The 26,191-nt window shown below is 49.1% G+C and overlaps 1 protein-coding gene across 13 annotated transcripts in view; it reads right to left on the bottom strand.

The window, feature by feature from the left end:
- Positions 1–2,887: 2,887 nt before the first annotated feature.
- The window catches only part of LOC140895982 (uncharacterized), an 83,487-nt gene continuing 60,183 nt past the window's right edge, over positions 2,888–26,191 (bottom strand). The window contains exons 3-10 of one of the 13 annotated variants that reach the window (XR_012154412.1): positions 25,796–25,889; positions 21,778–21,904; positions 21,306–21,419; positions 16,624–17,506; positions 15,810–15,877; positions 13,073–14,552; positions 10,883–10,992; positions 3,153–3,231 (exon numbers count right to left, since the gene is read on the bottom strand). Coding sequence is in view for 7 of the 13 variants with exons in the window: in XM_073307013.1 (XP_073163114.1) it covers positions 3,144–3,231; positions 16,624–17,506; positions 21,306–21,419; positions 21,778–21,904; positions 25,796–25,889 (1,306 nt within the window). In the remaining 6 variants the exon portion in view is untranslated. The other 12 variants (XR_012154409.1, XR_012154410.1, XR_012154407.1 and 9 more) reach the window with 12 other exon arrangements.

Raw genomic sequence — 26,191 nt, 5'->3', positions numbered from 1 at the left:
AAGAGTTCCCTACAAGCACAAACCAACAGCAACTATTTGAAATGGTCCCATCCGTTCAATATTTGGAAATGCTGAAGAGTAATAACCTAAGGAGGGCATTTACAGAGCAAAGTCTCCAAACCAGGCTGTCGGCTCACTCAGGAGGAGGGGAAATATCCTGGCACTGAAGAGGCCCAACCATTTATGCCTAAGCAGGTCTCACCAGGGTAAAGATTTGCCACATTATTTTGTAATTTTCATTGTTACCGGAGGGCAATAAGCAACTCTCTCCAGCCTTGGCACAGATGTGTTTTGCCTTGTTGGCTCAAAAAGAAGAACATTGGTCCATTTCAGTGACACGGGCAGTTGCTCTATTTGCCGGGTCAGTGACTAAACCAGGAAAGGAACTGGGTGAAATTCATTTTCTTTATGCACTAAATGGATCCACATATTCATTTCTGTAGGTGTATTTTTATTGTCTCATGGGCTGTTTCTATGTGTAATTTGCATTTGGGAGCAGGGTTGGATCTCTATCCATGTTATCTTTTGTACTGCTGTTGCAAAGTGTGCATATTTCATGAGCAGTATGGTAAATTACGAAGATACGGCACTAATGAATTTGATCTGGCAAACACCTGGGAGATTCCCGGTTCTCTGCAGCCCCACAGAAGAGTGCCTGAAGCAACTTTCCCCTCTCAGGAGTTCTTTGGGCACCGTCCTGTTTCATTAAGAAATCCCCCAGAATGGGAACCATGAAACAGGAATATCAGGATCCTGGCAGTTCAGGGCCCAGGGCAGCCAGCTGGGTCCAGGCTCCCAGGTGGGTGTCCCCAGAGCTGTGCAGAGACTAGAGTGACTCTCCCCGCCCTGCTCCGCTCTGTGGGCTGCCTTTGCCTGAGAATCACACTGGCCTTTGCTGATGTTTTATCACATGGAAAACTCCTGGGTCCTTGGCTCCGACTCCCGGCCTCTTGTCAGTCTCCCTCAGCCAGTCGTGCTGCCCATGTCTGCCCTCCCATACGGTCTCTGCATGGCAAATTATTCTCTCCCCCACCTACCCAGCTTTGCCATCTTACACACACAGGATGTTCTGGCCCTGCAGCTGCTCTGTGTCCATGGGAAATGTCACAATTCTGCCCTGGAGTCACACAGCAGCTGGGACAGATGCTGGAGACGCTGCTGGAGAGACAGAGATGGGCTGCTCCCCATCTAGAAATGTCCATCTACCCATCGTCTCCAGCTGTGTGTGTCCTCTGAGGCTGCCACCCGGCCAGGGCTCCTGGATTCTATTTCTGAGGCTGTTTCTCTCCCGCCCCAATTCAACCCCTTGTGGAGGGGAAGGGAAGACCCAAAGATCAAGCCAGAGGCCATCAGAGCTGCAAGAGCAAAGACGTGGATGTACCTGCATTTCCGCTTCTAAAGCTGGATGGGCCGAGACATCAGTGAAAGGGCTGCACATGGGCAAATGAGTGATTCCTGCAGAGGGAGACAACTTGCCCAGTCTGGGACACTTGGCCTCTCCCCCTCCCAGAGCTCAAGAACCAATGAAATTCCCAGGCTGCTCAGGAAAATGAGATTTGCCAGAAGTTTTATTTGCATCTTATTTTGGGGGAAGGAACAAATAACTGAACAATACTGAGAAAATCATTCAATAAGCAATAAAGACTCCACAGACACCTGACTTCCCAGAAATTTCAGACCTCTCCCCACCACCCCATGCAGAAATGGGGAGAAAATGCCTCCCAGGGCGGCAATTTCAGGAATAATCTCAGTGTGCAATAATGTGAACGGAGCCCTGGGCTGAAAACAGGGACAAGGAACTTCAGCTAAATCCTTCAGCCTGCCCCTGACAGAGATAGCCGGGAAGGGATGGGAGAGGGTTAGAGAATACTGCAATACAGTAATAATAATAATGTCACTCGCCTGGTGCCTCCATCTTATTGAGACACACGGCATACATGTCAATAGTGGTGCCACTTGATTCTCTAGGGAATTGGGCAACTGTTCATTGTCCCCATGATTCTTCCCATCTCTACAGATGCAGAGAGAAGAGGAGGGGAAGTGGCCGGCACTAGTCTGTATGGCGTTTCATGGGTGGTGTTAGAGAGGTCCTGGTCTTGTATCTTTCTCCACAGATGGAACATTGATAGGGGCACTCTCCCGTGTGCCTTCTCCGATGGACTTTGAAGCCAGATTTACTTTTGAAGCTCTCCCCACAGTTGGGGCAGATATAGGGTCTCTCTCCTGTGTGGATTCTCCGATGGTCAGTAAGGTGATGGCTGTGACTGAAGCTTCTCCCACAGTCGGGGCAGTTATAGGGTTTCTCTCCCGTGTGGACTCTCTGGTGTACAATAACGTCGGAGGTGGAAGTGAAACTTTTTCCACACTGGGGGATCAGTAGAGTCTCTCGCCCGTGTGAGTCCTCCGATATCTGGTCACATGCCCTCTCTGAGTGAAGGTTTGTCCACAGTCAGGGCATCTATGCCATTTCTCTCCCGTGTGGATCGTCTGATGCGTAATAAGGCCTGACCTCTGACTGAAACATTTCCCGCAGTCAGGGCACTTATGGGGTCTCTCTCCTGTGTGGGTTCACTGATGTCTAATAAGGATTGATTGGTCATTGAATTGTTTCCCACACTCAGGGCAGTGATGGGGGTCTCTCCCATGTGAGATCTCTGATGTCTAATAAAGTGTTCTTTACAACTGAAGCGTTTCCTGCACTCGGCACATTCAAACCGCTTCTCCTTAGTGCAGGTTCTCTGCTGGATCGTGGCCTCATTGGGATCCTCTGAACCTCCCCCTCGGTGAGTGGATTCACCCAGTGTCTTCCCTGGAGGGTTTCCCTGCTGCTTCTCTGGCCTGCACTGAGTTTCTGGGGCTTGTCCCTGCCCAGGACTCTGGGGATCATCCACTTCACACCTTCCCAACAACGTCCCCTTTGGTTCCATTCTCTCAGGACCTGCTGGACAAGGATTCTCTTCACTCACCATCTCATCACCTGCTGGGACAGAGAGAATCCGGACAGGAGTCAGTCCCTGTGTGGGGGGAATGGGAAGGTCAGAAAATGGAATGGGGAAGTGGGGACACAAACCAAAACAATGGCTGGGAAGAATGATATCCGTTTAACCAATTTCTCACCTCTGGGGATGTTTCTCAGGATCTCTCTAGCCTGGGACCCTTGGACATTGGGGACCCATGGCTCTTCCCCTCGGTCCAGCTGGGAGACCGCACTGGGCTTGGGAATTGGAAAACCTGCCCCGGGAAAAGAAATGAAGTGAGAGCTGAGTTTTACCGTTGTTCTCAGACAGCTGTTTCCAGGTATGCTGGGTGAGTGGGTGCCCTTGTATAAACCAAAGGGATAGGAAGTGTTCCTGGAGAGCCTTTGGGGAGGGCAGAAGGGGATTCTGGGATCTCCACTCACTGGGGGATTTTATGACTCTGGTACAGCATCACTGTGCAAACTCTTTACACCTTCCTAACCATGCTGAGCCTGGGACTATGGGACTGATTCTCCTGAAATCTAAGGGATCAGGGAAGAACCCTGGGGAGAAGCCGACCTGGGCATGTCAAAGATGCCCAGTTTCTAACACCAAGGGGACAGGAATCCTTAACCAGTGAGATCACGTTCTCATAGTTCTCCTGCATGATGTCCCTGTAGAGAGCTCTCTGACCCGGGTCCAGCAGGGCCCATTCCCCCTGGGTGAAATACACAGCCACCTCCTCAAAGGTCACCGGCATCTGTATCAACAACAAGAGTCCCCCACTTACAACCTGCTGTCCCAGCCACAGTCCCCCCAGCTCAGTCACAGAAAGAGCTGGGAACATCCCCCTCAGCCACAGAGAGAAGGAACAGTCTCGGGGGCTGGGAGGAGGGGTGAAATTTCAGAAAGATTAGATGAAAAGCATGATGTTACTATGCTGAAACTGAGATGCCCAGAGCTGCCAACTCTGGTGATTTTATCCTGGATCTCACAGTGCTTATCTGGGATTTGAAAAATTTCTCATGATCGCACCATTCCTGGCAATGAAATCGCACATTTTCCCTTATTCGAAATGGCCACCTTCTCCCATTGTGAGGGAGGGCCTGATGTCAAAATGCCCTTACTCAAGATGGCCACTATTTCACTACCCTTTGGCATGTGGAAGAGAGGCTGTCCCGAGTGAAGGTGGCCACCAGCTCCCATTGTTTTCACAGAATCATAGAATTATAGGACTGGAGGAGACCTCGCAAGGTCACGAAGTCCAGTCCCCTGCACTCATAGATTCATAGATATTAAGGTCAGAAGGGACCATTATGATCATCTAGTCTGACCTCCTGCTCAATGCAGGCCACAGAATCTCACCCACCCACTCCTGCAATAAACCTCTCACCTATGTCTGAGCTATTGAAGTCCTCAAATCATGGTTTAAAGACTTCAAGGTGCAGAGAATCCTCCAGCAAGTGATCCGTGCCCCATGCTACAGAGGAAGGCGAAAAACCCCCAGGGCCTCTTCCAATCTGCCCCGGAGAAAAATTCCTTCCCGACCCCAAATATGCAGGAGGTCAGACTAGACTATCATAATGGTCCCTTCTGACCTTAAAGTTTATGAGTCTATGAGAACATGTGCTGGGTCATCATCTGAGAGTGCTATAACATGAAACATATGGCAGAATGCCGGTAAAACGGAGCAGGGAACATACAATTCTCCCACAAGGAGTTCAGTCACAAATTGAATTAATGCATTATTTTTTTAATAAGCATCATCAGCAGGAAGCATGTCCTCTGGAATGGCTATCGAAGCATGAAGGGGCATACATCTGTTTAGCATATCTGGCATGTAAATGTCTTGTAATGTGGTCGACAACAGTGCCTTGTGAATGCCTGTTCTCACTTTCAGATGACACTGTAAATAAGAAGCAGGCAGCATTATCTCCTGTAAATGTAAATAAAATTGTTTGTTTTAGCGATTGGCTGAACAAGAAGTAGGACTGAGTGGACTTGTAGGCTCTAAAGTTGAACATTGTTTTGTTTTTAGGTGCAGTTATGTAACAAAAAAAATCTACATTTCTCTGCTGCACTTTCATGATAAAGTAATTGCACTACAGTACTTGTAGGAGATGAATTGCAAAATACTATTTCTTTTGTTTATCATTTTACAGTGCAAATATTTGTAATAAAAATAATCTAAAGTGAACACTGTACACTTTGTATTCTGTATTGTAATTGAAATCAATATATTTGAAAATGTAAATAAAATCCACATTTTTTTAATCCCAATTAATTTTTTTGAGTTAATCACGTGAGTTAACAGCCATTAATTGACAGCCCTACTAAAAAAACCCTGCTCTCGTTTGGAAAGGGCTGCTGAGTATCACTGCAAATCCTGGCTGAGGTGCACTGGGCCTTGCAGAGTGGACAGGTCTCTGCCCGGGACCCTGGCTCACTGGGCAGAGGACACAGCATGAAGAAGCAGAGTTGGATCACTCTAGGGCAGCGTTTCTCAAACTGGGGTCTGCGGACCCTGGGGATCTGCAAGGGTACTCCAGGGGGTCTACGGGCCCCACGGATCAACTCCTCCCCGTCCCTCAACTCCTTCGCCTCCCTCCCAGCATCTCCTGAATGCCGGGGAATGCTGCCCAGGGCTGAAGCATGTAACTTAGCTTTGCAGGGCCCCCTTTGGTATGGGGGCTCTGGGCAATTGCCCTGCTTGCCATCTCCTAATGCCAGCCCTGCACTTTGGACCCCCCTAAAACCATCCTGTGACCCCCCAGGGCGGGTGCAATCACCAGGCTGAGAGACAGTGATCTGGATGAATTGGTACCACCTAGAAGACCCCTGTGTACACCCAGGGATATGTGTGCCCCTGGTGGAGAACCACTGCTCCAAGGGACTGTTTAAAAGCTAGGGGGTGTAGCACCGATCCTGTGGATCTGTGACAGCAGCTAGGAGGCAGATTGAGGAGGGTGCAGGGGGATAAGCGGGATGGAGGCAGGAGGGAGGCCTAAGATTGGACGGGGATGTCGGGAGTGCAGGAGACAGAGGAAGGAGCTCATAGGGGGATGTCTTTGTGCAGGAATGGGAACAGACCAAGGCTTAGACACGGGGATGCGTGGGCAGTGGGGAGGCAGGCTGAGGAGGGTGACAGGGATTTGTTTGTTGCAGGGGACTGGCAGGAGAAAGCTGGACTCTGCACAAACCGCCCCTCCTCACCCCATCTCGGTGAGTTCCAGAGCTGCTGCCCTTAGTTCAGAGATGGTCCCTGCAGCCTCAGATCTCAGAATCTGCTCCCTCTTAAAGGGCACACCACATTTCAAACCAATACGCACCTGCACGAGGATTGTAGAGCACACAGAATCACTGACTTTCACACAAGAAGCTGTTCTCCTCCTTAGCTAGGGGAGTCAGTGTTCCCCTGTGCATCTATTGGCATGGCGTAAAAGCCAGAATGGCATTTTAATAAATACAATTATTGCACAAAAACAAAAATGCATCCGATGAAGTGAGCTGTAGCTCACAAAAGCTTATGCTCAAATAAATTTGTTAGTCTCTAAGGTGCCACAAGTCCTCCTTTTCTTTTTGTGGATACAGATTAACATGGTTGCTACTCTGAAACCTGCACAAAAACACTGGATCAAGTTACAGACACCTAAGAACAACATTTCAGTAATAGGAACCCACTAACAACGCATGGTTATTAGCCCATTCCAGCCCAGAACCTTTCAAAAGGACCCAGAACACTTGGTTCCGAGGCAGCTTGGGAACCACGCTGATATATTTATAATGAACAGAAGAACACGAGACTGCAGAAAACCGCTTCTGAGCCTATCTTCAAGTGCCCATGCTGGGCAGCATACAGTTTTATTAATGACAGGTTTCAGAGTAACAGCTGTGTTAGTCTGTATTCGCAAAAAGAAAAGGAGTGCTTGTGGCACCTTAGAGACTAACCAATTTATTTGAGCATAAGCTTTCCAGCTCACGAAAGCTTATGCTCAAATAAATTGGTTAGCTTTATTAATAAAACCAAAGTGCCACAGAGAAACAAAAATATAACAGACTGAGCCACAGCAACATTTTCATAACTAAAATTAACTTAGAATAGAGCAAATACAGTTAGCCAAACTTGAGAGCATTTCACTAATAAGAACTGATTAATAGTGCACTGTCGTTAGTCCATTCCAGTCACATCCATGTTTGGATCATCTGTAGTCTCAGAGAATAGGGAAACAGAAGCTCATGTTGAAGCACTTTCTGCCAGGGCTATTTCTAGACCCACACATATAAATCCCGCTCTGATTTCATATGAACTTTGCCCATCACAGACCTTGAACCCAGCATCAGATAAAAACCCAGATTGCTCAGCTTTCTCTATAGAAAGGGCCAAAAATCTAATCTGCAGGGGAAAAAACATATCTGTGTCAGGCTTACACACACACACACACTTTTCTTTAATGCGTAAGAACAGCAAAACATCAGGGCAGGCCTTCACTCCGGATTGGCAGGTAGTGATCGATCTATCGGGGATCGATTTATCGTGTCGCGTCTAGACATGATAAATTGATCCCCAAACGCGCTCCCCGTGGACTCTGGAACTCCAGCTCATGAGAGGTGGAAACGGAGACGACGGGGGAGTGGCAGCAGTTGACTCGCCGCCGTCCTCATGGCCAGGTAAATCGACCTAAGATACGCCAACTTCAGCTACGCTATTTTGCATATCTGCCCCCACCCAGTGTAGACCAGGGCTAAGCATCCTCCTGGGTTGAAGAAGAAGGTTAATGTCTCCCTGCTGGACCTCTCTAGTTCCTGAGGGCGAATCTGCAATACCTACACTTGCGTGCAGGGCCCTACACCTGACACTCCAGGTAAGGCAGCGGAAGAGAGAAGTGTCAGGGTGTTTGGGCCTCTGGAGCTGTGTAAATGAGGAATTTGTAGCCCCTCCGCAGCCTTCCATATTGACTCATTTTGTTACCCCGAAAAATGGATTCTTGGCCATTCCAGGAAAAACCTCCCTGTTGCCCCCTTAGGCTGTCCTTCCGGAGGTATACGTTTCCAGGGCTGTTAAGAGAAACACTAAAGGACCCGGATATAACAATCCGATGAAGTAATTGATACAGGCAGTATTCTTTTCCAAAACAGTCTCCTTTTATTAACGAAGCTAGTAATCCCTCATACACTACAGTCTAAAAATCCTAAACAAGGCACAAAGACCCTTACCCAAATCCCCTAGTGCAAGTGGAAAGAGCATCAAACTACAATGGCACGCTGTTTAAACGAGTCTAAGCGAAGCACTTTGTTACAAATCGGCAGTTTGCAAACAATCGCTGGCAGCAGGTTTTGAAAGCGCTTTAAGGATTACATAGGTCCATTGCAATCAATAACAGAGTTTTCTGCATTCTTATAAGCACACACACACACACGCCAGTCCTATATACTATCCTGCTCTATAATTTAAAACAGCCGGCTTCCTTTATAAATCCATGGGTACCCCTTTAACTTGCAGTTGCTGCCTGCTTCTCTGCCCTGCTCGCAGCCGCTTTCCTCACTCTGTCCTGCGTTCGTTACTGTATCACTGTTGCTGCCTCAGCTTCCTTCAGACCTCGAAACTGTCTTTCCAGCTGTTCTTCTGCCCTCTTGGTCGGCCTGGCGCTCTCTCCCTCTGGCAGCTCTTCCAGCAGTTCTTGCTGACTGTCAATTCCTACCTCCGTCTCCCTGCAGCTGCGCTCTCTCCAAATCCATATCTACTTCCTGGCAGCTGTTTTTTTATTCTGCACTTTGGCTCCTTCCTCATAGGTCTTTCTGTTCTTAGCAGCCACTACCTCATTCGCAGATGCTCAGTATCAGCCATTCTCTCCCAGCGATGACGGACAGCGCTAATCTGTAGAACTAGTTGTAACCCGTCTGAGCAGGCTGTGACCAGTCAGCTACTGACCTCTCTCTCACCGCTCATCCCACACATGCAGAGTAGCCATTAGCCTGGCAGAGGCTGGCCGTTGTTTACCTCTGGGTAATGATTCTGCCGACCCCTACACACACACACAGCATTTTGCCATCTTAGAAATTGCGGGGTTTCTGTAGAGTGACCATATTTCCCAAAGGGGAAATGGGATACCGTGTGAGGCTAGCCAAAGCCCTCCCTCCACCCCTATGCGGGGCTGGCCTGAGCCGCTCCCCCCGCCCCCTCCCCCCCCCACGAGGCTGGAGCTGGTATCGCAGCTCGCCCCCCATGTGAGGCTAGCATTGGCATTGCTGCTCACTTGAGCTGCTCCCCTCCCTCCTGTTCCTCCGCACCCTACATTTTGGACAAAAGTGGGAAACTTGTTCAATCGGCAAGAGCAAACGGGACAAATGCCCATTTTTGCTAAAAAAAAAAAGTCAGGATGGCCGGAACAAGGCTTAAAAAAAGGACTGTCCCGGCAAAACAGAGCACATGGGCACCCTAGTTTTCTATCCGCTGAGGAGTGGCAGTTCCCATCTTAGTGTGAAGTAGCTCTTGCTTGTTCAGAATAGAGATCCGGCAGACAGCGTGGAGGCTGGAGAGTTTCCCTAGGAACAACACCTGTCTCTTCCTTTGTATATATCTGATAAAGATCAAAATGCTCAAGGAAAGCTGGTGTCTCTTGGTGCCCTTGAAGGGAGCAGGGCAGAAGTTCTCAAGCTGTGGGGCCCACCTCCCTAAGGAGGCGTAGGCATGCACCAGGCAGGGTGACATTTAAATTTTTTGTTTGGCCCGGCAGCTCCGGCGCCTGGCTGAGCTATAGCTGATGCTGCCGCTAGACGCCACTGTTGAAAGCGCTCAGCTGCTAGGGTAGGACTGCTGTTCTGGCTGCCCCCAGTAGATGCCATGGTAAGGCTCACTGGGTCCGGCAGAGAGAGGTTACTCCTTGCCTGTGCAGAATAAGAATGCTGCAACCCATGTGGACAGGTGGAGCACAGGTAAGGGGGCAGTGGAATCAACTGCCTCCTTTCATTTTCCTGCTCTCGGGAAGGATACGTGCAAAGGTGAGCTAAGTGTGTGGGGAGAAGGGCACAGGCACAGACCCAGGAGAATGTGCATTTTCTTCTCCAGCCAGCTGCACTGCTTATATGGAGGGAGCTGTGGGGGCAAAGTGACTGCTTCCAGTGGGCCAGTGAGAGTGGCGGTGGGAGAGAGTGACGTTGCTAGAACCACCATTTAGATTTGTCTTTCAGCCATCTCCCTAGTGTCTGCAACTTAGGAAGTCACTGCTCAGGGAGAGATGGAAACTTTACTCTCCCAATCAAAAAAGAAATCCATCAAAGTATAACTCCCACCCTTTTCCTCTGAGTCTAACTCTGGCAGGTTTTCCATCACATGAGACAAATTGTAACAACTTCAGAGAGGGAGTTTTGGTAGGGGGTGTGTGGGGGGGGAGGGGGGGGAGATGGTAATTTTGTTGAGGCATAAATGTCCTTGTTTCTCTTCCACACACAGACATGAGCTACACGTCCATCATGATACTGTACCAGATTTAGGCAATGTTTACCACTATTTCTGATCATGCAGAAAATTTGCACCTGCTTTTGGTTGGTACCGTTTAGTCAGTGAAAAATTCTGGCAAGCTCAAGATCATGCATGAGAGAAAGAATCTGAAGGCTCGTTCCATTCCTGAAACCATTTCTCTTCTAGAACTAATTCTTGACTACAGTTTGCTGTTTACCCAGTATTTTCATCTGTGCTCCCCTGAAGTATGGAGCCCTGGCATTTCCCGCCGGCTTGCAGCTTTCAGTCGGTATCAAAAATGCACAAAGCCACGGAGCGGGTATGGAAATCCCACGGGCGCAACTGATATGTGGAGTAAAGAGCTCCAGAATAGGCCTCTCAATTTCTAGGTCCCTTTTGTGGCTGCCAATAGTTCAGCTGGTAGTGAGTGCCACGTAATTGCAATACAGTATTCCCTTTTACTCACCCTGCTCTATGATCGGTTGCCTCTTGACAGCTGTCCAGCCGGCAGCATGTCTGACTCTTCACTGTGCAAAGCATGATTTGTGCAAAGCTTTGAGGAAGCTTTAATGAAACCTGCAGTTCATAAAGTGCACAACTGTAGTAAAATACATGGTTTAGTTTTTATTTTCTCCAGCATGAGTAGATTAGTTTATATGAATAAATGGGGACCACTTTCACCAAAAGAAAGAGGGGAGGAGGGATAGCTCAGTGGTTTGAGCATTGGCCTGCTAAACCCAAGGTTGTGAGTTCAATCCTTAAGGGAGCCATTAAGGGATCTGGGGCAAAAATTGGGGATTGGGCAGGGGGTGGGACTGGATGAGGTCCCTTCCAACCCTTATATTCTATGAAGAAGCACTGGACTCTGTGACATGATGTACCTCAAAATAGCACCCTGTAACCCCCATATTCATTATACATAAATGGCTGTGATATTTCATAAAAAACATGCCATGTAAGGTATCGTATGAGAAGTCATGATCTACTGAAACTCATTGGTCTGCCCCATTATGCATATCATTAATGTGTATGCAGTTATGAGTTTTTGCTGTATGGTTGGTACTGAAACACGTTGTAAGTTCGAGAATCTCTACTGCCAGGTGGGTGTTAATCAGCCACTAATCAACTTTATGGCTCAGTTGCACAAGCCTGCACAATGGGGGTTTACTCGTTCATGGCTGATCTGGGATATGTCTGGGCAAGTGTCTTCTAGGCACATGAACAGGGGTCGGCACCACCATGTTGCACGATGGACCCTTGACAAAATCACTGGACTTAGTGACAGACATTGGAGAGTGGTTATGTCATTCAGTCATTCAACCCGCAAAATAGCACACAATTTTCCACACTGAAAAACCCCAGTAACCTAGCTAGCTAGCTAATAATAACAATAATAATCATAAATTCAACTCACTTTAGCGGTTTTGAATGTACCTCACCACCACAGCTACACTGAAGTCCTTTGTGCGGGGGGGTGGGGGGGGTTGAAAGTGGGGGGGGGCGCAGGCTCTGGGAGGGAGTTTGGGTCTAGGACCAGGAGGAGGCTCCCTGCCCTCAGCAATTTATAGTCTAATAACCAGATTCCAGTATTGTCTAACCAAGTGCTTAAAACACCAAATATTACAAGGCTTGTGATAAAACCATGAGAGTTGGCAACTCAGATTTTGATACCCTTCCCCAAGCTGAACAGACACTTACTCCACTAGACAAAGTGCCTGCCCCCATACATGCTTTCAACCTCCCTTCTCCAAAACAGACAGGGGCAGGGGGTTGGGGTGCGGGGGAGGGGGCGTGGTGCTGGATGGGGTGGGGGGAGCACTCACCTCCAGCAGCTCCCCACAAGCAGCAACCCGTGCCGTGCCTGCTTTTGCTGGCGGAGGCTTGGCCAGGCAACTCTGTGAAGGTCATGAACACTGCCTCCATCTGCAGGTGCCGCCTCCCGCAGCTCCCATTGGCCACAGTTCCCGGCAGCCTAGCCAATGGGCTGGGAGCTATGGAGTCAGCACTTGGGGAGCGGGGACAGAGACAGCGTGCAGAGCCGTCCGGCTGTGCCTCTGCCACTCCCACCAGTTACAGCAGCAGGGACGGGGTCAGGCAGCTTCTTGAGCTGCCAGAGATGAGCACCCCCCATGCGGCACCCCAAGCCTCCCCAAGCCCCCACCCCGAGTTTCCTCCCGGACTCAAACTCCCTCCCAGAACCCGGCTGTGCCATGCAGCCTCTCCCACCCCAGCTCCCTCCTGCCCTGAGCCCACAGACCTAAACATTTTTATGGTGGACACCTGTCTCAGTGTACAGACACATTGCCGACCCATGCACATGGACTGAGAATATAAACTGAGGGACAGTGGCATTGTGTCTTGGTCTTGCTCCCCCCGCCAACTCTGGAATCAACAGGAACACTGAGAACACAACAACTTCACCTACGGAGACTGGTCTAGGTGAAAGAAGGAAACCTGTGTATTATGAACTGTAACATCCAGAGGCGTGAGGAAAATTGCTGCTGTAAATACTGCCTGGTGTAATAAGGTTTAAGATTTAGATTGTGCATTTATCTTCTACTTTCTTTGGTAACGATCTCCAACCTTTTTATGCCTATCACTTATAATCACTTAAAATCTATCTTTCTGTAGCTAATAAATCTGTTTTATACATTACCTAAAACCATGTATTTTGCTTGAAGAGCTTGGGAAACCTCAGCTTACAAAGGTTTACAAATGTTTTTGCATATCCTCTCCACATCGAGGAAGGCACGGACCACAAAATAAATACAAAATACAAAATACACCGGTCAGGCTTTTGAGCAGGGCAGGACGGTACAGCTGTGATGTGCAAAGCTGGGGGGTAATTGGCTGGTGCCTTTCTCTGTGTGATTTGTGAGTGGCTTTGGGGTATTCATGCAATCTAGCTGGGTGTGGGGCTCCACATGCTTTTGTGCTGAGTAACAGCGTATGGAGGTGTCTGCTGGTTGTCACTAGCAAAGCATTGTGAGAGACAGCCCAGGCTGGAGAGTTAAGGGGGCACAGTGATACCCTATTTCCAGGTTGCACCCCAGGGATCCCGTCACAGACTCTCCCAGCCCCTAAACCCCAAAATGGAAAGCTGTTCCTGTACAACGATGAAAGGCAAAAGGTTAGAAAAGATGACTGGAGTTATGATCAATACAAATGGATCCACAAAGAAGGTATCTTTCGCCAAAGGCGGATCCTCTGGTAAGGAAGACATGTTTTTGAAGAGTGATTGATACAGATGAAGTTATGTTTCACCGATATGGATATTAAGTTCCTGATGAATGTGTGGACAAGCTGATTGTTCATTCTTTGGGACAAGATGAAATACCTGAGCTATGTGTGTCCCGTGGAAATATGAGAAAATATCCCTTGAGAGCTCATATTCATACGCTGCCATCCGTATTCTCAGAAGCCATGGAGTGGAAACATTTAGGCCTGTCTAAAATGTACCAGTGAAAAACTGCATAATCTGATGCTTCACCTGCCCATAAGAGAGTGACACTAGGCAGCTAAAAAATAAACTAATGTATGTGTAACCCTTCTGCCATGTGCAGTCAGCAGCAACCAGGCCAATTCAATATCTAGAGGTTCCCTTTCAACAACAGAACACAGAACAGGCTCAAGCCCCCATCCAGTAACTGGGAAAATTACACACTATCTCTGGGCACCTCTTAGAGGCAATCCTTCCCCAGAGTCTCAGTGTAGAAAAGAAACTTTTACTGAAAGGAGGGAAGTCACTTGACATTAATCAGGGAAAATGCTGCAAACAGGATTCATACTCATGAAATTGTGAGCAGGACGCTGACCCCAGAGTCCATGGAGCAGAGTCTTCTGCCTCAGGTTCTTGAGTTCTACAACCAAAAGTTCCTTTACCATGCCCCCCACTACTCCCTCACCACACCCTACTCACAGTGGTTGTCCTTGGTCAGTGAGGACCCAGAGTGAAGAAGTGCATCTGTGTGAGGTCACCTCCCACCTGGGGGTGTGGGGAGAAGGCACCTTGCTTGCGCTGCCCTCTGAGCACTTGCTCTGGCTGGCCGCCCCGCCAGTTGCCGTTCCACTCCACTGGCCACTCTACCAGCTGCTGCATTGCACACTGTCACCTTCTGCTGCCACTTGCTTCTCTACTGTGACCTCTCCAAGTCAGCCTCTTGAAGTTCCCCCCACCCCCAGCTATTAGTGACTTTCAGCTCTCAGTGATTATCAGCTCTTGAGGGGGGGAACTTCACTGCTGAAGCATGCTGGGCAGAAATGCTGTCCCACAACCAGTGATTTCAGCTTTAGTGAGCACTTAAAAAAATGGAGCCCTACTTAGCTCTATCTTTGAACCGTGGGGAGAGGCAGGTTAAACCATGCCTGGGACTCAGAGAGAGAGCCAACACCTTCTGGCAGGGACACCTGTCCCCACCCCCTCTTATTTTCACAGGGGTCCAGCCTTCAAGCCTCTGGTTTAGCAAGTTCATTTCAGTTGAGGGTGCCCCCCTCAATCCAGACAGGCTAAGCAAAGATGCTGACTTTTACTTCCCCCACACCCGGGTGCTCCACCTTCTCTCTGCACTGAGGGCCCATCTCCTAGGGCCCTGCCTTCACTCCACCTGTTCCCATCCCCACAAGGCCCCCACTGGCTGCTCACTGGTCTCCACCCTCCCCCAAGCTGCCGATGGCAGTGCCACCTATCAGCTGTTTGGCATTGCCCCCAATTAGCTGCTGGGAGGGGGGAGCTTGAGCTTAGCTTGCCCCCTGTCCCCGGCTGCTGAGCCTGGGCAGGAAACGGGCCGCTGCTGCCTCCCAGCCAGGCTCTCTCAGGCAGAAGTGGCTCCATCCTCGTTCCCACCCAGCTTGCAGGGAGAGTGGCCAAATGTGTGGTGGGGAGGCGCTGTGAGAGAAGGAAAGAGAGTAAACTCCCTTCCCCTCAGGTAATGTCAGGCAGGAAGAGAGCTGTGACCCGAGGCTGCATGCAGGGTGGGGCGGGGGGTGGCACTGTGCAGGGGAGACACATGGGGTGGTCACATGTCCTCCTCCCCTTTAGATTGTGCCCCGCCCCGTCTAGGGAGGCACTAGCTGTCTATGCAGCCAGGGGACCTATCTCAGGCTTCTGCTCCGCAGGCATTACATTTCTGTGTGGAGTATTTCCAGGCTGCAAAGCTCCCTGCCTTCCCTGTGTTATTCCCAGCTCAGACAGTCTGCCCCAGGGCACCTGCTTGCTGTCTCTTCAGAGACTGAAAACAGTGTCTCTTCAGAGACTGAAAACAGTGACTGTCAGCAGTTACGTGTCACCACACAGTTCCTGCTATACAACCCTATTTTAGTCTTCACGTAAAAGAACTCCAGAGAAAACATACTGAAAACAATGAACGAGCCTTCATGCATGCTCATAAGCTTACCAGAGTACACCTGAACCCTTGTGGAGGGGAAGGCAAGACCCAAAGATCAAGCTCAGAGGCCAGTAGAGCTGCAAGAGCAAAGATATAGATGTACCTGCATTCCCACTTCTAAGGCTGGATGGGCTGGGACATCAGTGAAAGGGCTGAACATGGGGGAATGAGTGATTCCTGCTGAGGCAAACAACTCGCCCAGTCTGGGACACTTGGCCTCTCCCCCTCCCAGAGCTCAAGAACCATTGAAATTCCCAGGCTGCTCAGGAAAATGGGATTTGCCAGAAAAGTTTTATTTGCATCTTATTTGGGGATAAAAAACACATAATTAATAGTGAGAAAATAATTCAATGAGCCATAAAGACTCCACAGACATCCGAATTTCCAGAAATTTCAGACCTCTCCTCATCTCCACCATGCAGAAACAGGGAGAAAATGCCTCCCAGGGCGGCAATTTCCAGAATAATCCCAGAGTGCAACAATGTGAACTGAGCCCCTGGCTGAAAACAGGAAACCCAGCTGAACCCTTTGGCTCGGTAAAAGTCTCCCTGGGACACAGAGCGCTGGGAAGGAATGGGAGAAGGTCAGAGAATAATGCAATACTGTAATAATAATGTCAAGCTCCCGGTGCCTCCATCTTCCTGAGACACCCAGCACACACGTCAACAGTGGTGCCACTTGGCTCCCTAGGGCATTGGGCAACTGTTTATTATCCCCCCGTTCCTCCGATCGCTACAGATACAGAGAGAGGAGGAGGGGAAATGGCCGGCACTAGTCTATGTGGAGTTTCATGTGGAATATTAAGGAAGTCTTGGTCTTGTACCTTTCCTCACAGACAGAACACTGATAGGGGCACTCTCCTGTGTGCCTTCTCCGATGGACATTGAAACCAGATTTTTGTCTGAAGCTTTTCCCACAGTCGGGGCAGATATAGGGTCTCTCTCCTGTGTGGATTCTCCGATGGTCAGTAAGGTGATGACTCTGAGTGAAGCTTTGTCCACAGTCGGGGCAGCTATAGGGTTTTTCTCCCGTGTGGACTCTCAGGTGTATAATCAGGTCTGAGGTACAAGCAAAGCTTTCTCCACACTCTGGGCATCCATAGGGTCTCTCGCCCGTGTGAATCCTTTGATGTCGAGTTACATGTGCACTCTGAGTGAAGGTTTGTCCACAGTCAGGGCATTTATGGCATTTCTCTCCTGTGTGGATTCTCTGATGTACAATAAGGCCTGATCTCTGACTGAAGCATTTCCCACAGTCAGGGCACTTATGGGGTCTCTCTCCTGTGTGGGTTCGCTGATGTCTAATAAGGTTTGATTGGTCATTGAATTGTTTCCCACACTCAGGGCAGTTATAGGGGGTCTCTCCCGTGTGAGATCTCTGATGTCTAATAAGGTGTGATCCAGAACTGAAGCATTTCCTGCACTCAGCACATTCAAACCGCTTCTCCTTAGTGCAGGTTCTCGCCTGGATCGTGGCCACAGTGGGATCTTCCAAACGTCCCCCTCGGTGAGTGGATTCATCCAATGTCTTCCCTGGGGGGTTTCCCTGCTGCTTCTCTGGCCTGCACTGAGTTTCTCTGGCCTGCCCAGGACTCTGTGAATCATCCCCTTCACACTTTCCAGGCAATGTGCCCTTTGGTTCCATTCGCTCAGGACCTGTGGGACAAGGATTCTCTTCATTGCTCTCACTCACAGTCTCATTGCCTGCTGGGACAGAGAGAGAATCCGGACAGGAGTCAGTCCCTGTGCTGGGGGAACGTGAGGTCAGAAAAGGAGAACAGGAAAGTGGGGAAACAAACCAAAATAATTGCTGGGAACAATGACAAATCAGGAGTTGAATCCCGCCCCCTCCCACCCAAAACCTTTCCATGAAGAAAGAGAGAAGGGGAAAATCAGCTACCTACATGCACTGTATTTGATGTTTTCAAAATGTTGCACATGTCTGTTCCATTTCATGTCTATTCCAATTTATGGGTGTGAATGCTGAATGCACTGTAATTGGAGAGTTTCTGTAGTGGTACCCACTGGGGTGGCACATGTGCCATACATGCCCTCATGCATCCAGGTGAGGACATGAAGGACAGAGCTCCCCCTGCACCATCTCAGTTCATTTGCACCATAGAATCATAGAATATCAGGGTTGGAAGGGACCTCAGGAGGTCATCTAGTCCAACCCTCTGCTCAAAGCAGGACCAATCCCTAATTTTTGCTCCAGATCCCTAAATGGCCTCCTCAAGGACTGAACTCACAACCCTGGGTTTAGCAGGCCAATGCTCAAACCACTGAGCTATCCCTCCCACCAGGATCCTGTCCTAATGGACTCTGAAGGAGAAGGGAGCAGGGCCGGTGCTGGAATAGATATGTGCAAGATGCCCTGGAAAACAACCAGTACAGGTATGTATTTTTTTTCTTTGAGTGATTCTGTATGCCTAGTCCACTTCAGGTGACTCCCAAACAGTGTTCTATGGAGAAGGGTTTGAAGTCTAGCTGTTCTGTAATTGCTTTTCAGAATTTCCAAAGCTAGCACAGTCTCTGGAAGTGGCTGAAGGGGCACCGTGCTTGGGAACAGTGTGAATTGAAGACCAGGTTGCTGTCCTGCAGTTATCTGGGATGGAAATATCCTGTAGGAAAGCTGCCGAGGCTCTCACACAAGATGCTGTCAGCTTGGAAGGAGGTTTTAACTTTGCAAGATCATAACTTGTAGTGAATGAGAGGTGATCCTCCCAGAAATTCACCGTATGGGAACCTCCTGTCCTCTCATTCTCTCCATACAGGAAACAAAGAATTGTGGCAAAGACTGAAACTGTTTTGTCCTGTCCAGATAAAATGCAAGGGCCAGCAGACATCCAGCAAATGTTTCTCCTCAACCTTACGTGAACATGGTTTGGGGGGAAAGGGAGGGAAAAAGATGGTTTGATTGAGATGGAAATCGGTAACCGCCTTTGATGAAGAACTGTGGATGAAGCCTTAAAGCAACTTTATTCTTATAAAAAGAGTACACCAAGGGGTGGGGGGAGTGATATGAAATTCATGCTTGTGGTTTCCAAACCCTTCTAGTAGAAGTAACTGCCACTGGAAAGGTGATCTTAGCTGATAAATCAGGCAGGCCACTGGTCTGGTATTGAACCAGATAGCCCTGCTTTTCTAGAGCACTTCCCCATCCAGTACTCAGACAAAACTGGTTTTGTCCCGTATCAGACAGGAGATGCCATACTGAAGAGTGCATCGCTCTACCCCTGACAGTGTGTCCTTGCATGCTGGTGAGTGTGGGGTGGCGTGTTCTTAAAAATTCCACCCCCCACGTGCAGTGAGCTCACACACACCATGCATGAGAAGTCACACTGGTGGGGTGGGGTCATGTCAGCAAGAACAGGCTCATGACATTCTGGGAAGTACCAGAATGTCCTGTTTTCCGGGACTGCATGAGTGGCCACCCATGATTTTGTGGGTGTTGGTCCTGCTTTGAGCAGGGGGTTGGACTTGATGACCTCCTGAGGTCTCTTCCAACCCTGATATTCTATGATTCTATGATTCTAAGTACTGAAGAGGACAAAAGCCATAGGCTCAAAGGGAGATCCTGGGGAGGAGACAATGCTAATCTCTAATCTCAGGGTTGTTGGCACCGTAACTTGAGAAAAAAGACTAGTTATTTTTTTCACAAATCTTATTGGCAGAGTGTGTCTTCTCTGCACAATTAGCCTGAGTTATAAGGTGAGTCTTACCCCTTACTCAACTCCCGCCCACACAAAACTCTCTTAAAAAACAGTCTGGAGAAGCCAGCCCAGAGGTTGGAGGGATGCTGCATAGGCTCTAGTACAGCTATTGCATGCACTCATATGACACGGGGTTTATCGGCAACATCATTGAGATCTATGTCTAGATCTACCGTTGTGGTATCTCCACTGAATGCTCTATTTTGTCACCAAAAAATGTAATGGAGAGAATCCAGATCTCCCTCTCTAGAACAAGATATAGGGTTCTTCTTCTGAATCTGATAATGAATATGGGCAGTCGGTGGCCATCGGTGGTGTGATACTAGGAGGACTCACCAGAGTACAGCCTCTGGATCTGTGCCTCTTGGCGGTAGGTTTTAATGTTGGTACTGATGGCTTGAGTCATATAGGAACAATCTGTGTAGAAGAAACCGGTACTGGAGGCTTTGAAGAGGCCGAGAATGCCATGGCTGATGGTATTGGTCCTACACATGTTCTAGCCAGTGATGAGGGCATCTCCAACTGTAATAAAGGCTGTCCCTATGAGTAGTCAGAGTTGGACCTTGTTGCACCAAAGGGGAATCCTGCACCCACAGACAGAGCAAATCTCATGACATTGCATGAGCATCAGGTGTCGTGGGTCACAATAATGTTTCTGGCAGTACTGAAGTTGATGCCTTTATCACATTGTCAGAGCCATTCTCAAGGAAACATGCTCTGGTCCTGGAGTCAATGGCTGGATTTCCTGCTCTGATTGACTGTCAGCACTGGGCAACAGCTAATCTCTACCTGCTCTCTAACCTTGTTACCTGAGAGTTCTCATGGGGACTCTGCTGAGGCTTTTCAGCTCCCAGGGTCCAGTTCTGAAGAAGAAAAGGTCTTTGATTTATAAGTGAAGTCTTGCTGTGAGACTGACTTACAGCTCTTACAGGATATGGTGAGATAAGGGGAACAAAGATCCATAGGAAAACTCCTGGCCTAGGACAAAGTACTGGACTCCAGATGACTGAGGTCTGAGAAGAGATGTACAGCACACTCCACCTTATGTCCCTATATTTTTGTGTTCTTTTCTTGAAGGATCTACAAATAGAGCATTTGTCTCTAATGTGCCCCTCACCGAGTGTGAGGGTTGTTCAGTGGATTAGACACCCTGCAAGTGAGACAGTGCTGAATTCTAGGAGAGTTTGACATAACCAAGCCCCTAGGTACCAGGTAATAGAGCCGCAGAGAAAAACAAGAAAAAACAACTTTATAAAATAAGAAAGAACCAAATCTCTAGTGGGAAAAACATGGGTGCACAATAAGTTACTAGAACTATTTACAGAAAAAAGTCTCCTCGGAAGAAAGAAGGAAACCCGTGAACAACAGCCGATGGAGAGCTCTGACCACCAGCCACTGCAGGTGAGAAGGAGCTGTCTGGGTGCTGGGTGTCTCCACCTTTTATTCCTTTGCCTGGATACATGAAGACATGCATGGCAAACTGACAGGAACCACCAGGGAAAACTCTCTGGCTATAGGTCACTCAGCTCTCACACACCTGGAAGGAGAACAGCCAATTTTGCCTCCACATCCCATCTGAACACTCAGGGGGCAGGGAGCTACTGTCAGGAGTCTGTCAGAGTGAGTGGAAAGCCATGAATTACGTCTGCCAGCAGGACACGACACATGCCAGGCACAGTCCTGACCTGGGGGCATTGAGTTAGAATCGGAGGAGCTCAGAGGGCCTGCGTGGGAATCCCAGCACTGTAAGTCAATGACGGACGGTTTCCACATGCGTTTAACCAATTTCTCACCTCTGGGGATGTTTCTCAGGATCTCTCTAACCTGGGACCCCTGGACATTGGACACCCATGGCTCTTCCCCTCGGTCCAGCTGGGAGATCATGCTGGGCTTGGGAATTGGAAAACCTGCCCCGGGAAAAGAAATGAAGTGAGAGCTGAGTTTTACCGTTGTTCTCAGACAGCTATTTCCAGTGTGCTGGGTGGATGGGTGCCCTTGTATAAACCAAAGGGATGGGAAGTGTTCCTGGAGAGCCTTTGGGGAGGGCAGAAAGGGATTCTGGGATCTCCACTCACTGGGGGATTTTATGACTCTGGTACAGCATCACTGTGCAAACTCTTTACACCTTCCTAACCCTACTCAGCCTGGGACTATGGGACTGATTCCCTTGAAATCTAAGGGATCAGGGAAGAACCCTGGGGAGAAGCCGACCTGGGCACATCAAAGATGCCCAGTTTCTAACACCAAGGGGACAGGAATCCTTACCCAGCGAGGTCACATTCCTGTAATTCTCCTGCATGACGTCCCTGTAGAGGGCTCTCTGACCCGAGTCCAGCAAGGCCCATTCCCCCTGGGTGAAATATACAGCCACTTCCTCAAAGGTCACTGGCATCTGTATCAATAACAAGCATCCCCCACTTACAACCTGCTGTCCCAGCCACAGCCTACCCCGCCCCAGCTCAGTTGCAGAAAGAGCTGGGAACATTCACAGAGAGCAGGAACAGTCCTTGGGGATGATGGGGAGGGGGCTAATTTCTGAAAGATTAGCTTAAAAACATGCTGTTACAGTGGTGAAACCATGACTCCAGTAATTTTATCGTGGGTATCACAGTATTTATCTGTGAATTGACATGTGTGGTCTCAGCATTCCTGGCAGTGAAATCGCACATGTTCAACATGGCTGGCCTCTGCCATTGCTTTTGTGATAGTGGAGAGCCTGATGCCAAGATGCCCTTACTCAAGATGTCTTCCATTTCCCCACCATTTGACGTGTGGAAGAGAGGCTTCCCCTAGCGAAGGTGGCCACCAGCTACCATTGTTTTCACGGAGGCTGAAGCCAGGCTCTCCTGGGGGGACGTGGCTGGGGCTCTGGAGTTGGCAGACTGAGTACAGAGCTAGAGGCGGGAAGAGGAAGAAACAAGTGGACGGCGTGTGTGTGTGGGGTGAGCTGGCAGACTGGGAAGGTCACAGGGGACGTGTGTGTGGCGGGGCGGGATGCAGAGGAGGGCATATATTTGGGGTGGCAAACTGAGGAGGGATGAGGGGGACAACAGGGAGTCAGTTGGCAGGGGAAGGAGGATTTGTGAAAAATAGAAAGAAAAGGGATGTGTGTGGGGAGGAGCTTAACCAGGAAGAGTGCAGGGTCACTGGGGTGGGGGCAGGCTGGGGGGGTGCAGATGGATGCGTGTTGGGGTACGTGTGACCAAGTGGAAATTTTCTTTAATATTTTCTGTGATTCCTACGTGCATGTCTCAGTTTTCCTCTCTACCTTGCATAGCTACCCAGTGGGTGCAGGAGGGTTAACACCTCTTCTGGAGCAGCACAGAAGACATGCAGGGGGCCGGGAGTGTGGGGGGTGTGGTCATCTTGCTGTCTGGGGTGGAATGACTGGGCCATTAAAGGGCTTGCTGGAAACCAACCCCCAGATCAATGGAGAATCTGAAAAGACAGCGGGAGCCCCAGTGGCTGGGACACACCCCTGGCAACCAACGACCCAGAGGAAGGAGACTCCCCCCAACCTCCCCCATGGCTGGACTGGGAAGATGAGCTGAGGCCCCAACTGGAAAACAAAGGGGAAAGGTGCCAGGTGGCAGGGTTAGGTGCTGCCTTCTGGAGAGACATGGAGCTCTCACTTTGGACTGACAGAATCTGTCTACACAGCAAAGAGAAACCCGCTGCTGGCCTGTCCCAGCTGACTTGGGCTCATGAGGCGCTGGCTGAGGGGCTGTTTCATTGCTGTGTAGACTTCCAGGATTGGGCTGGAGCCCCAACTCTGGGACCCTCCCACCTCACAGGGTCCTACAGCCAGGGCTCCAGCCCAGATGTCTACACAGCAATGGAACAGCGCCACAGCCTAAGCCTCATAGCCCGAGTCAGCTGGCACAGGCCAGCTGCGGGTGTCTAGTTGCTATGTAGACACATCCAAAGAGACAGAGCCGGTAATGGAATCCATCACAGCTTGGCTGGCTGATTGCACTGGCCTGGCCAGGACGGGCTATGGCTAAACCTTAACCATAGCTTCTCTCTGCTAATCTCAGGGCTTCCCCATGCTGGGTCCCGGCTCAGTAGTAAACCCTGCTCTGTTTGGAAAGGGCTGCCAGATGTCACTGCAAATCCTGGCTGAGATAAACTGGTCCTTGCAGAGCAGACAGGTCTCTGCCCAGGACCCTGGCTCAGCGGGACTCGCTGGGCAGAGCTCACGGCATGAAGCAGCAAGGCTGGAGCCCAGACCCTCGTTCTTGGTGGCGGTGAGGCCGTTATAGAAGAGTGGGACCACTTGGGGGTCTGGCCAACTGAAGGGGATCCTCCAAGGAGCTTTTTAAAAGCTGGGGGGGTAGCATGGATCTTGTGGATCTGCGACAGCCACTAGGAGGCAGACCAAGTTGCGTGCAGGGCAGTGAAGGCAGAAGGTAGGCCAAAGATCGGACAGGAAGCGTGAGTGTGGGCAGGAGGCAGATGAAGGAGGTCACAGGGGATGTGTTTGGGAAGGGGTGGGAGCAGACTGAGGGCTGGACAGGAGGATGCATGGGGGGTAAGTGGGAGGTGGGGAGGCAGACTGACCCTTAAGGGCACACAGGGATTCATGTGTTGTGGGGAACTGGCAGGAGGTAGCTGGAAGAGGCCCCGGGAGGAGGGGAGGATAAGCAGCAGTGGATGGGATACGGGAGGCAGAATGAAGAGGATGCAGGGGGGTTACTTGTGGCAGGGAGGTGGGTAACCAGCTGAGGAAGGTGCTGCAGGTGTGGAGGTCCAGGGAATAGGCAGCAAACTTGTTACCCCAAAATAGGTTTTGGGTGCCCCTAGGTAATGACCTGCCTGTTGCTCCCTTAATCTGTCCTCCCCAAGGTATAAATTCCCAGGGTTGTTAAGGCAAATACTAAAGGACACAATATAACCTTCAGATAAAGTAATTGACACAGGCAGTATTCTTTCCTAAACAACAGTGTCCTTTTATTAAAGTAACAATGCCTCCTACAATCTAATCTAGAAATAGGAATCAAACAAATCCCTTACTGCAAATTACAAAGCATTGAAACTGCAACAGCATACAGTTTAAATGATTCTAAGGAAAGCACTTTGCTAGAAATGGCCAGTTTGTAACAAATTGCTGACAGCATTTCTTAAATTGCTTTCAAGTTTGCATAGTTAGCTTGCAATCGGTAACACAAATGTATGCATTCTTATAAACTCAAAAACACAAATCCTATATACTATCCTACACTATGTCTATTCTCTACTATAATTAAAAGAATAGCAGGTTTACTTTATAAGTCCATTGGTATCCCTTTAAATCGCTCTTATAAATGCTTTGGTATTTTTCTTTAATCGCTATTGCTTTTCAGTTCCTGGTCAGTCAATTTTGCTCCGCTCTGTTTTTCTTTCTCTCTCTCTGAAGCACCTTTTTTAATATGTTTCCAGTAGCTCTTCTCCGGCTTCCCTGCCTGTCCCACTTTTCCTGATCGACTCTCTCTTTTTTTCTAATCCAAACCCTTCTGCATGCTGGCTCTCATCTAGTATACCTTTCTAGTCTTGGAAGCAATTACTTCATTTGCAGATGCTCAGTATTCACCACTACCTCAGAGCTAAAAGAAAGAGGAGTACTTGTGGCACCTTAGAGACTAAAATTTATTTGGGCACAAGCTTTCATGGGCTAAAACCCACTTCATCAGATGCATGCAGTAGAAAATACTGTAGGAAGATATATATGTTCAGAGAACAAGAAAAGATGGGGGTTGCCATACCAACTCTAACAAGACTAATCAATTAAGGTGGGCTATTATCAGCAGGAGAAAAAAAAACTTTTGTAGTGATAATCAAGATGGCCCATTTCAAACAGTTGACAAGAAGGTGTCAATAACAGTAGGTGAAAAATTAGCATGGGGAAATAGTTTTTAGTTTGTGTAATGACCCATCCACTCCCAGTCTTTATTCAAGCCTAATTTAATGGTATCCAGTTCGCAAATTAATTCCAGTGCTGCAGTTTCTCATTGGAGTCTGGTTTTGACGGTTTTTTGTTGAAGAATTGCGACTTTTAGGTCTGCAATTGAGTGTCCAGGGAGACTGAAGTGTTCTCCTACTGGTTTTTGAATGTTATAATTCTTGACGTCTGATTTGTGTCCATTTATTCTTTTGTGTAGAGACTGTCCGGTCTGGCCAATGTACATGGCCCCTCTGCCATGACCAGTAAATGGTCTCCCCAACTTCTGCATATCCTGCTCCCTCCCCTTTCCACTGCACAGTCAGGCAAAAGCCCTGCTTCCACAACCCCTTGACAATCCCCTACCTGAGCTGGCTTCACGGAATCCATTTCCCGTCCCTTGGGAAAAGGTGACAATCTGGAGTGAATCTGGAGCGAAACCTGGTTGTTACTCTGCAGCCTGTCAGGGTGAAAAGGGCATTGAAGAGGTTTCAGAATGGGCTTCAGTTCACTCCCTGATTCCACTGCCCAGGCCCTACACACTTGGGGCTGTCTACACTGGCAAGTTACTGCGCTGAAACTTTCTCGCTCAAGGGTGTGACAAATCACCCCCGAGCGCAGCAAGTTTCAGCGCAGTAACTTGCCAGTGTAGACAGGCTCCTAGTGCTGGAAGCTACGCCCCTCGTGGAGGTGGTTTTCCTACAGTGCTGGCGCCGCGACCGCATTATAGCATTAAAACGCTGCCGCTGTCAGTGTAGACAA

Source organism: Lepidochelys kempii, chromosome 11 (genome assembly GCF_965140265.1).
Source record: "Lepidochelys kempii isolate rLepKem1 chromosome 11, rLepKem1.hap2, whole genome shotgun sequence".
NCBI lineage: Eukaryota > Metazoa > Chordata > Testudines > Cheloniidae > Lepidochelys > Lepidochelys kempii.
This window is presented reverse-complemented; position numbering and strand designations above follow the sequence as displayed.